Source organism: Meles meles, chromosome 10 (genome assembly GCF_922984935.1).
Source record: "Meles meles chromosome 10, mMelMel3.1 paternal haplotype, whole genome shotgun sequence".
In the NCBI taxonomy this organism is placed as follows: Eukaryota; Metazoa; Chordata; class Mammalia; order Carnivora; family Mustelidae; genus Meles; species Meles meles.
Window position 1 is genome coordinate 33,724,262 of NC_060075.1, and position 12,669 is coordinate 33,736,930.

A 12,669-nucleotide genomic window follows, 5' to 3' on the forward strand; every position below is an offset into this window, starting at 1 on the left:
ACCATCCATACATCAGACAGGAAGAAATCTTCTGCCCTTTCTGCCCCAGCATGGCACCCCTAGCTTGCATGGCTCAGCTTAAGAGTCTGGGTTGTGCCATGAGCAGTTATCTGTGTGTGGTTGAGGCTCATGTTTGGGCACCTGGTAGATTAAGTAGGTGGTGAGCAATCACTGAGTCAGATTGGTCAGGAGGGAAAATGTCCCAGGGTGAGGAAATGGGAAGCAAATTTGCTCAACAGCCACCACTCTTTTATTCACAAAGCACTAAGGAGAGGAACTGGCTCAAGGAGAGAACTACTTAGTGAGTATAAAGCAAGTATTTCAGGATTTCAGGTACTGGAGTCAGGTATGTCACCCAGAAGAAAAACCTTGGAGAAGGATGGTGCTTTTGCTGATGTCTCACAGCTAAATGAATAAACTGAATTTAGAATTTTTTCGTTAATGGGGTTTATGTTTACCAAAAAACATACATGATGGCTGACAGATTCCTACCTCATAGACTGTAGGCAGACAGATCTCCTGAGTCCATGTTCCAGTGGGGCATTCCTCCGACTGCACACATTTATCATGGCACCAGCCGCACTGCACAAACGGAGGCGCGGAGAGACACTGACTGCAGGACTGGAAATGTTCACAGCCTAAGCCATTCAGTGGGATCTTGGTGATCTGTGAAGAAAAGTGATGGAAAGAGCTTCCAGAGGGTTTTTTTTGTTTGTTTGCTCAATGAAAACTAAATACACCAAAGATACATGTAAATATAATTGTATGGAGTCTACTAGGGATAGCACCTATGTGTGAAAATCTTGCAATAATGATTAAGTTCTTTAAACAAAAACCCAAATTCCTTCCTTTCCTCTGTTGTTGGTGCATATGTGATAATCACCCCATTACTGTCCAGGGAACACAAGGACTGTCATGCATTATTAGAGGTTTTATTTAGTAGGGACATTTTGCTCTGTCTGAGACGATTTTAAAAGAACAAGAGAGTATAATTTAAGCGGCTGGAAAACACACCTGAACCCCTGGGAAATTCTAAGTAAGTTTACACATCATTCGGCATCAAGATGCACCTCCTTCTCTCAGAGAAGAGGGATTACCGGTTGGTGTCAGATTCCAATGTACATTTCAGGACTTATCTACTTGCACTAGAGTTCTGCCCTTAGGACCGTAATTCTCATTCTGTATGTTTTTCTCATTGAGAAATACAGGACAAAAGGAGAAATACACATTATGAAGAGCACCTCCCTTTGGTCCAATCTTTCTGAATAAAAATTTAATTTGGTTTCAGAACATCTTTGGAATACTCAAGACATAATCATAGGGAGAAGAGGTGAATCTAAGACCAAGAGGGAAGTGAAAAAGGACCATATAAAGCACATTGTAAATATCCACTCAGGAAAAACCTTCCTGTGGAAACAGGGTTTACCTTCTTCCCAGTGACAACCAGTGTGTAGCCATTTTGGTTTAATGGGTGCTCCACAATTGCTTCAGGAGACACAGGGTGGGAATCTAGGCGAAAATTCACATGAGGGGTTGATGATCCTGATCGAGAAACCACAACCTGAGAGACAAAACATAAATGACTTCAGTCCAACAAGCTCAGTTTAAACATAGTGGAAAATGTAAATGATAATGCTAATAACAGATTAGGAGAGCTCATGGTTATTTGAACTAAAGGCCCAGTAGTTGATCTCATTGTAAATCAATACGACATCTCCTAATCTCCTGTCTTGAAGACAGTTCATCTGAACCCCCAAAGCAGACTTTTGTATATGATCTTTAATTGTGTATAGGGAAGGAGATCTTTCAGTCAATCAGCCAGCACATACAGACAAATCCTCACAATTTCACTGGGAACTGGAGGAGCCAAAGCTCTCCCCAGAAGAGAAGACTTCACTTATGCTACAAGGGTTTCAGATAACTTTTTAAAATTTATTCTCCCTCCCTGCCCCAATGGGCAGCTTTCCTGACGTAATGGAACAGAGAATGGATGGGAGTCTGGAGGATCTGGATTTAGTTCCAGCTTTGCTACTCATAAGCCATATTTATAGATCTTCTGAGGTCAAAATAGGCCTTCAGGTACTTTAAAATAATGTGCTGTTGTTTTTATAAACCATTGTCTAATCAGATGTTATTTCTTGGATTACGAAGTTCTGCTTATTGACCTGGTTTTATAATAAGGTCTGATGGTTTTAACAATGCCTTGGAAAGAAGGTTTGATGACTTGTGTCATCTTGCTTTCAGGTATTTCTAATTTGGGATGTTTCTCAGCTATATAATTTCCATTTTCTTTAACTGCTAGACCAGTAATAATGAAGTCCAGGGATAAAATCAGAATGACTGGGGTGCCTGGGTGGCTCAGTTCGTTAAGTGTCTGTCTTCGGCTTAGGTCATGATCTCAGGGTCCAGGGATCAAGCCAGGCCCTTCAAGGAGTCTGCTTCTCCCTCTCCCTCTGCCCGCCCCCGCCCCTCCAATAAATAAATCTTTTAAAAAATTTTTAAAAAGTCAGAATGACTATCCGAGATGAACATTAAGACCTTAGGAGAGGCATTTTATTCTTAAATAGGCAATAGGTTTATATCTATATGAGTTGCAGGAGGCTGAGGAAAGCCTTGGGCTTGAAACTGCCTTTGTCCAACATTCCAAATACCCTTTTATGTTTCATTGAAAGTATACTTATTTTCCATGGGTATGAAATCATGGGACAAACATGGGAATCTGTGAGATGATGATTAAATAACCATTCCCTCCACCTCAGCTTTTTCATTTGTAAAATGGGAATCAAAATTATGGGTGTGATTAAATGTTTAATATTCTAACAAACTTACACAAAACATATAAATGATTTGGGGAACTAGTTGCAAATTTTTTCTTCAGCACAAGGAGTCAAGACGCTTGAAACAATTTGGGAAGATTCCCAAAGTATCTAATTTGCTCCCAGACAGTGGGTTGTTGATAGAGAAACCAACCAAACTCACATACATCCATAAAAGCTAAACATCATGACATTTTGTTCTAACACTTGTTCTATCCCAAACACTCAGCACTTTCAAAACATCTCCATTAAGCAGGGTGGCTTGTATTTGCACAGAAGTTAAATGATGGATCAAAGGTCATTTGGTCAGGATGAGAAAGGATGGAAACTATTGTTATTCCTAATTGTAGGGCCAAATAGTTATCTCTGACTTTTGTAGCCAAAGCAAAAAAGAAGTTCAGTTACCAGTCCTACCTCCTCCCTGGGTGCAGGTTACAAGCAGAGTATCAGGATATCAGACTTTTAATACCTCTATCCCAAATTATCCAGATTTCACTTATTCAGTTTTTTAGTTATGATTCACTTTTGGTGCTCACCACTTATTTTTCCTATCTGCCCACCCCCGGTTTTTTTTTTTTTTTTTTCATATTTCCCTGATTGTTGCCAATCACTTCCAACTACAAAGGTGAAAAAAAAAAATCTGTTCCTCTCACACACAAATCAAAAACAAAAATCAAACCCCAGCCTCTCTTAATAACTGGACTCTGTTCTATGCCTTGTTCTGCAGTTTTCACTTGACTGAAGATTATTCATCCCTCTGAACCTTCCTATGAACATTTGCATTTTGCCTCTCTCTTGTAGCTTCCATTCTATTCAGACCTGCTACATAACAATCACTCCTAGCACTCCTTTTTGTTCTCTTTAATATCATTTCCCATATTTATAATAAGCAATCCCTTCCTAATTACTAGGTCATCCTCTTTGATTTTATCAGATATCTGAAGCCCATTCAAATGTTCACTGCCCAGAAAGGATTAACCTTTGTCTTTTTTTTTTTTTTTTTATTTATTTGACAGAGAGAGATCACAAGTAGGCAGAGAGGCAGGCAGAGAGAGGGGAAGGAAGCAGGCTCCCTGCTGAGCAGAGAGCCCGATGCGGGGCTGGATCCCAGGACCCTGAGATCATGACCTGAGCCGAAGGCAGCGGCTTAACCACTGAGCCACCCAGGCGCCCCAACCTTTGTCTTTCTTTTCACAAAGAATCTCTTTGCATCTCTGGAACTTGGGTAGATTGATTTAAGGTATTCCCTATTCAGACTTTTGGTCTGGAGAGCACCATACATGGGGTGACCAAGCCAGTCATTATGCTAAGAGCTTTAAATGGTTTTTTGTTTACTTCTCACAATAATCCTACAACGTAGGTACTATTAGTTTTTCCATAAAGAAAATATAACAGAAAATTTCAGCTAGAAAGTATAAGAGTCAGGTTTACAAGGAGCTTTATCTAATGCCAGAATCGGATTTGCTTGACCTCTTCTTAAAAACACTCAACTGCTACACTCTTGGAGCACCAGAGTAAATACCAATAAAAAGCTTCAACTCCAAGCTCTCAAGAGTCATTCGTGAGTCAAAGCATTAAAACAAATTTCACAATATATTTGCCTTGCCAAATACTCCTTGTTTCAGTAATCTTGGCTGCAAGTGTGCCTAAGGAGAGAGACTCCACATCTAAATAGTTTTTGATGGCACAGGGGAAATGTTACTACTAGAGCCAGTGAGTTCTACTTTTGATCACGAGCTACGATAAGTGTGGCTTCCAGCAGAAAATGGGATGAACCACAGAAGACAGGAAGGCTGTAGGGAAAAGTGAAATACCTGGTGTTCTAAGCAGAGACTATATCTCTGATGGAAATACCTTTGTGTTGATCGTTAGCCCTTTCTCTGCAGGGACACCTACTGCTATAAAATGCCAAGAATGCTTTTCTATCATTAAATCCTCCCTTTATCTTATTGCTAGAATTCCAAATAATGGAGTAACCACTTTAACCCTCAAAATATCCCTGTAGCAAGTTTTCTTTCTTTTTTTTTTTTTTTTAAAAGAAATTTGAAGTTCCTTTTGGTTGTCATGGAGATACTTCTAAGGACAGAACTGAATCTAGCATTTAAATTTAATTCTTAGGATAATTAGTATGAACAGAAGACTGGCAATTATCTTTGACTATGTTGAGAACTAATCTTTAATGCTTAGGTCTCAAACTGCTCCCCCTCCCAAAACCCTTTTTCTTTAATGCTCCTGAAAATGCAAGACTAATATATTTGGTGTGAGGGAGTTAGGGAGGAATCCAAAGGTACTTGATTGTTGTAGCTATGATCTCAAATTACCTGGGAGAGGACATGAGGAAGAAATATATGTAAAGTAAAATAAAACCTTTGTGGCTAGGCTGTAAAAATCCATAAACCTAAACAAATTAATTTTGTGTGATATATCTTCAAAACTTTAAGGCCAGATTCTTACCCCATATGCAGAGACTTATTTTTCTAATTCTTATTTATTTAATAAATTTTATTATTTATTTGTCAGAGAGAGAGGAAGAGAGTGAGCAAGTGTGTACAAGCAGGAGGAACAGCAGGCAGAGGGAGAAGTATGTTCCTCACGAGCAAAAAGCCCAACTCAGGACACATCCCAGGACCCTGGAATCATGACCTGAGGTGAAGGCAGACACTTAACTGACTGAGCCACCCTGGCATCCTGAGATTTATTTTTGGTTAAATTGTTTTAAAATTTAATTTTCTTTAAGAATGTTGAATAGAGTTTAACATGAGATATTTGTATGTGGCTTCCTCTCCATTTTTTTTTTTTTTTGGTTTGTTTTTTTAAATGCTCTGTGCTGGGCCAGAATTCATGACCTTGAGATCAAGAACCCAGCCAATCAAGGATCAGACGCTTAACTGACTGAGCCAATTAGGTGCCCTACTCTCCATTTTTAAAAAATGCATAATTCAATGGTTTTTGGTATTGTCACAGATTTGTGCTACCATCACCAAAATCATTTTGGAACACTGTCATTATCTTAAACAGAAACTCAGCACCCTGTAGCCACCACCTTCTTCATCTGCTCATCCCTCCAGTCCCTTGCAACCACTAATCTGTATTCTATCTCTATGGATTTTCCTATTCCAGACATTTCACATGAATGGAATCCTACAATATCTTGTCTTTTGTGACTGGCTTCTTTCACTTAGCATAATGTTTTCAAGGTTCGTCATGTTGGAACATGTATCAGTACTTCACTACTTTTTACTGCTAAATAACGTTCCATTATATGGACATATTTTATTTATCCATTCATCAGTTGACAGACATTTGGGTTATTTCCACTATTGTGAATATTGCTACATTGAACATTCACATGCAACTTTTTATGAGAACATGTATATTTTCATTTCTTGGGTATACACCTAGGAGTAGAATTACTGGATCTTATGGTAACTCTATACTTAATCTTTTGAGGAACTGCCATGCCATTTTCCATAGGTGTGTACAATCCTACATTCCCACCAACAATGTGTGAGGGTTTTAATTTCTCCACAACTTCACTGACATTTGTTATTTTCCATTTTCTTGATTACAGTCAGCCCACTGTGTGTGAAGTGATACTTCATTGTGATTTTGGTTTGTATTTCTTTGCCAAATTTTTTTTTTAAAGATTTTATTTATTTATTTGAGAGAGAGAGAAAATGAGAGAGAGTAAGCATGAGAGGGGGAAGGAAGGTCAGAGGTAGAAGCAGACCCCCCAACGTGGGACTCAATTCTGGGACTCTAGGATCATGACCTGATCTGAAGGCAGTCACTCAACCAACTGAGCCACTCAGGTGCCTCTTGCCAATATTTTCTTAAATTAAGTAAAAGGCAAGCTTACTTCTGGAGGTTCACAGTCTTCCATGTATTCCTTCTGCCCGAGACTGAGTACCTGGGTATCACCTACTTAGTCTCCCAACCAGTGTTCTGAATATCCCCTCAGAGTAAGACTGGGTTTTTGTAAAACAAAGTCCTAAAGATGCTGGAGGTGGGGAAAGGATAAAAGATGGAACAAAAGTGGACTAGAACAATCAGTCAGAGTCGGGGTAGGATTTCTGGCCTTACTGCTTTTTTAAAACCTACTGTCTGTGGCAGCACACACACTAAAATCGAAGATCAAATAAATTTTCCTTTTGTAAGAATAGGACTTATGCAGTTCTATTTCTAGGCAAACAGAACTGAGTAGAACCTTTGATTGCATCTAGACTGATTTCTAGTTCAAAAATTAAGAAAAATAGAGAATTTCTGTTAAGGAAATTTGCAATAAAAGATGATGTTAATTACTGGAGTTTGAAACTCAGTTAGAAAAAAATGTGAATTGAAAGAAATGTGACAGAAGGAGATGACACCATTAATAAACAGATGGGGTTATAATTGGGTGTGACCTTATGGATCTTGGAAGTGGGTCTGCTTTTCCTATAGTTGCCAATACAGGGTTAGGCACATAGTAAGTTCTAAAGGCTTACCTATTGCCTAAATACATGAATAGCTTGAAATGAGAAGCTCACTTAAGCCTTGATGAAGGGATAAGGTTTTAAATGTTTCAGATATTTAGATAACCTGCAAGAGTTTGATGTACATTTTCAGGATAGGGCTTCTAATGCCTCTTGCTTCTTGCCTACTGCAATATGATGAATGTTTGTGTCCACCTAAATTCATATGTTGAAATCTTAAACTCCAGTGTGATAGTTTTAGGAGGAGGGGCCTTTGGGAGGCAATTAGGTCATAAAGGTAAGAGTCTTCATGAATGAAATTAGTGGCCTTATCAAAGGAACGCTAGAGAGCTCTCTTTCCCTCTTCCCACCATGTGAGGACACAACAAGAACAGCCATCTATGAACCAGGAATTGGATTCTCACCAGAAACCAGATCTGCTTCTTTCTCGATCCTGAACTTCCTAACCTCCTGAACTGTGAGAAGTAAATGTTTGTTGTTTAAGCCACCCAGTCTATGGAAATTTTGTTACAGTAGCCTGAACTGGTTCAGACACCTGCTTTAGGTTTAGTATCATCCTCAGTATGTGAGAGAAATTGGTGTTTGTGTGGAAAGAAATCAGATATGAAAAGTAGAGCTATTTATTTCAATCAAGGTAAACATCTAGTTTTCTGGAACGGGGGGAATAAAAACCATGAGAAGAAATAGAAATTGCTGATTGGTGCTGACAGCTCAAGAGATAAAAGTGGTACGACAAGGTACCAGGTGGCAGAAGTTGAATTAAAGGAAGCTTTACTCTGTTCTTTCCTTTGTTCTTTTTGGTATGGGCATGAGAGCTTCTATACCAATCTGGTACTACAAAGGCCAGGTATATGCAAAAAACAAAACAATTTTCCTTATTGCTGCAATACTGATGTGCATGTATGCGGAAATGATTGTGAGCCAAAATAAGTTAAAACCAGATTGAGACCTTTGTAAAAAAAAATATTAAGAATCTAAAATCCAAATAAACTAGTAAATTAAAAAATTTTAAATAATTAATACTTTCAAATCAATACTCCAAATACAGTAACTGTAGGATCTGTCAATTTATACAGAGTATATCTGTTTTGAATTTTAAGTCATAAAAGTTAAAAAAACCTTTTGATACACATACTTCGTGTTTTATTATTTATTTATTATTTAAAGATACTTATTTATTTTTTTGGCAGAGAGAAACACAGTGAAAGATGAAGCACAAACAGGGGAATGGGAGAAGGAGAAACAGGCTTCCCGTTGAGCAGGGAGGCTGATGTTGGGCCCAATGTAGGGCTCGATGTAGGACTCCATCCCAGGACCCAGGGATTATGATCTGAGTCCAAGGCAGACATTTAATAACTGAACTACCCAGGTGCCCCATACTTCATGGTTTAAATTGTCTATTCTTTCAAAAAAGCACCCAAACAAGAAATCCCAGTTATTCCCTATTACCAAAAAACAAAACAAACAAAACCTTAGCATTTTCCCATGGTTTCAAATATTTATGATGTTTTAATTTTCTACACATATGACAGTGTATGAGATTTGTTTCAAAAGCATGCATGAATTCATTGCAGGAGAATATCCATGCATTGGGGTTGATTTTTAGTTATAGATAGAGCTCTGAAATTATTACTTACAATGGTTTCTTTTTCAAACAAAAGAAGTATCAGAATTCATGGGTATATTTTCTTCTATTTTAAAAACATTTTAAGAGATTTATTTATTTATTTATTTTTATAAAGGATATTTACTTTGACCCACATTTTTTTCATGTGTGGCAGCTATGGATTTCAATTAGACACACAGTGTGTATTTTCCCCTAGACTTGATATTCTTTAATGTTTTTCAAAAAGATTTTATTTATTTATTTGAGAGACACACAGTTAGAGAGGGAACACAAGCAGGGGGGAGAGGGAGAGGAGCCCGATGTGGGGTTTGATCCCAGGACTGTGGGATCATGACCTGAGCTGAAGGCAGATGCTTAATGACTGAACCATCCAGGCACCCCAAGATTTATTTATTTTAGAGAGAGAGAGAGTGCATGAGAGTGCATGCATGTGCATGAGCAGGGGGAGGAGGAGAAGGAGAGCGAGAGGCAAAGAATCTCAAGCAGACTGCCTGGTAAGTGCAGAACCCAATATGGGGCTCGACTACAGGACTCTTGGATCATGACCTGAGCCCAAATCAAGAGTCTGATGCTTAAGTGACTGAGCCACCCAGGGGCCCCAGATTTTCTTCTAAAGGAATATACCAAATTCACCACTCTATAGGGATGTAAATAAATCAGTGATGTACACATTTAAAAAGAAAGGCAGATGATATTTTTATCTGACATTTTATAATGGACCAGTAAATTAGCAATCCCTAAAGGGAAATGTTTAAGTTCAAGCTCCATTTGCCTGGGTCTCTGCTGGATGCTCATCGCACTGACAAACTGATGATCTGTGTCTACATTCTCTAAAATATCAGTGATCCCAAAGGTAATATATGCCACAGGCTTCCAACACAAAGATCTGACATACTATGATGGTGGTACAGGAACCAGAAGAATTTGAAGACAGGAGGTCAACAGATGAATTGATTCTTCTTAGTGGAAGTGAGTAATTATCCTCAGGTTCACTGATTACTAACATAATCCTTTAAGTAATGGTCATAAGTAATGATCACAAGCAAAGGATGTCTTTTTAGGTGATCCCTATATCCTCAACTTTCTTGCTTATGATCCAACTAGTCCAGGTAAGAGGCACAAGAGAACAAGGGTGATGAGTGGTAACGGCATCAAGGAAATGGGAAGATGGGAAAGGGGGTGGGAGAAGAGCAAGGATGATACCAAAGAACCAAGTGACAGCTGTGACAGTGCCCAGGCAGTGGCCACTGGATGCACACAAGGTAGCTGCCCAATAAGTGTTTGTGGAGCTGAACTTGAAACAAGTTTTGAAAGTGCCTCCCCACCCCCAGCACACCCGATATAGGATACACTCCCTCTTTCTGGCTGACAGTCATGCACGAATATTTTAATAGCAATGCCTTGCATCTAGAGATTAAAGGCCTTATAGAAGAGATGTAAAAAAAAAAAATTATATATCTATATCTATATATCTATCTATTAGCATTGTTTTTGCAAGTTGATTAGATGAGGAGCTCAGAAGGGGAGACGTGGGCAATCCCTGTGATTAGTCCTGTGATCTTCATGAGTAACTGTCTTTCCTCTCCCACGTAGCCCTGCACACAGCACTAGTGTTCCAGAGCTTTGTTCTTTTCAACATCCCTTCCCCCTCTAAAATTTGTAAGAAGCCCTGTTCTCACTGTTTGCTTATACTATCCTGAATAGGACTTATCATATTATTTTACTTCAAAGCGTCCCAAGAGGGTGATCACACAAATAAAAACTGTTTTTGAAATCTGCATATATGTTGAGCTGCAGCTACAGATAAACTCTAATACATGTAACATCAGTATATATAGATGGAGTTGCACCTGTATGAGATAAGTTACACATGTTTAAATGTTAGAGACATGTCAAACATGTCTTTTCTGCCATACATAGAATATTGTTAGCTAAACAATATAATTCTTTCTAACCAAATAACCACTGTGAAATACCTGATTCACTTTACACTCGACAGCTGGGCTGAAGCTTGTATTCCCAGCCAGAGCTGAACATAAGCACAATAGGAAAGGCAGAAACAGCTGCAAACTCTTGAGAGAAAACATTTGCAAAGCAACTTCGACTTTAGGCTTCAGGGTAGGAAGGAAGTAAAAATCATTTTTCTGTTCCTTTTCATGTATGACAGCTGTCTTTGGAAAAAAATTATGTTCATACTATTTTATAACAGAAACTCCACAGTATTATTAAAACACGAATTGTAGGAACTTAGGCCTGTCCACAGATTTAGCACTTTATAGCAGTCAAAACATTTATAGAACTTGGTAGTACTGCTTGGCAAGCTTAAGCTAGAAGGTCTTTCCTGCAGGCTCTGACTGACTCCTCCCCCAACGTTATTTGCTGTAAACAAACTGGATTTTAGTGATGTTGATTGTTTGATCCTTCAAGTGCCTTGGGTTTATTTACATAAAATTTAAGGCAATGGAATTTTCTTGGACAAGTGTCAGAGAAATGAATCCTATGTGGGTCTCAACAGCCCTGTGTCTGTGTGTCTTTGTCTTTTGCTATCTTGATATCAGGTACAGGTTTTTATCTCCCATACTAAAGTTTCAGGGGCTTCTGGGTGGCTCAGTGGTTAAGTGTCTGCCTTCAGCTAAATCATAATCCCGGGGTCCAGGGATCCAACCCCATAATAGGCTCCCTGCTTAGTGGGCAGTCTGCTCCTCCCTTTCCCTCTGCTCCTACCCTGTCTTATTTTCTCTCTTGCTCACTCCCTCAAATAAATAAAATCCTTTTTTAAAAAATTAAGCTTTAGTTCTTTAAAGGCAGGTTCTGTGTCACTGCTTCCTTTGCTTTCCTTATTTGTCTAGTACAGCAAAGTTAGTAAGTTCCCAGTATATATCTGATGAACTAAGAACCATGTGGTTTAAAGAAAAAATCAGTGATATCAGCACTTCACATAAAATAAGTATCTACTTATTTTCATCTTTAATGTTTCGGATGCACAGATAATGGGCATAATATAGCTTCTTTTATGAAAATGCTGGGAGACAAGAATAAAACACTTGTCACAGCATTTCTGTTACAATGAGACTGATGCACAACATAGCACTTAGGCGGTAGAATCTGTCACACAGCAGAATTTACTCAGTTATTAGAGAAATCTACCTAAAAATGGGATTTTATTACAACTTTAGAATCTGGAAATAGGCCAGGAACCTTCTGATGTAAAAGAATGTAAGACCTAAAGTGATTATAGAAAGCTTATTAATATGAAACTGGGTGGATGAGGTAATAAATGATTTAGAAAAAAAGCAAAAGTAAAGATAAAAAGTCAATATAGTGAACACATTAAGAATTCAATAGATGCCAGATTCTCTCATGCCCCTTCAAATTTCTTAGAATTCTAGAGAATATTATAAATGTCAATTAAAAACACATTGAGAATAACAGTATGTATTTTACAAGGATAATTGATACAACTATATTTCAAATACTTTAAAATGCTCATGAGTATAGGGGGGCACTAGATATCCAGCCTTTAGAGTTTAAGGAGTTAAGACAGAACGAAATGGTTTGAGGTGGGTAAATAAGAACACTGGGCTGGGACAGAGAGAGGAGTGGTGAGAAAGTATAATAATGAAGCAGTGGGAGGATGGGAGACCAAGTGTGGGAGCATTTAGGTAACAGGACCTATATGATTAGTTTTGAGCTAGGAAGGTTTTAGTTAGATGTTTTATGACTTTGAAAAAATCCCACTGTGCCCAACTAGTAC

General features: G+C 38.4%; 1 protein-coding gene across 3 annotated transcripts in view; it reads right to left on the reverse strand.

The window, feature by feature from the left end:
- The window catches only part of MET (MET proto-oncogene, receptor tyrosine kinase), a 118,023-nt gene that overhangs the window by 45,992 nt on the left and 59,362 nt on the right, over positions 1 to 12,669 (reverse strand). For all 3 annotated transcript variants that reach the window (XM_046020761.1, XM_046020760.1, XM_046020759.1), the window contains 2 exons: positions 1,427 to 1,561; positions 493 to 666 (listed from right to left, as the gene is read on the reverse strand). In XM_046020761.1, the coding sequence (XP_045876717.1) occupies positions 493 to 666; positions 1,427 to 1,561 (309 nt within the window). The remainder of the gene's footprint in view (positions 1 to 492; positions 667 to 1,426; positions 1,562 to 12,669) is intronic.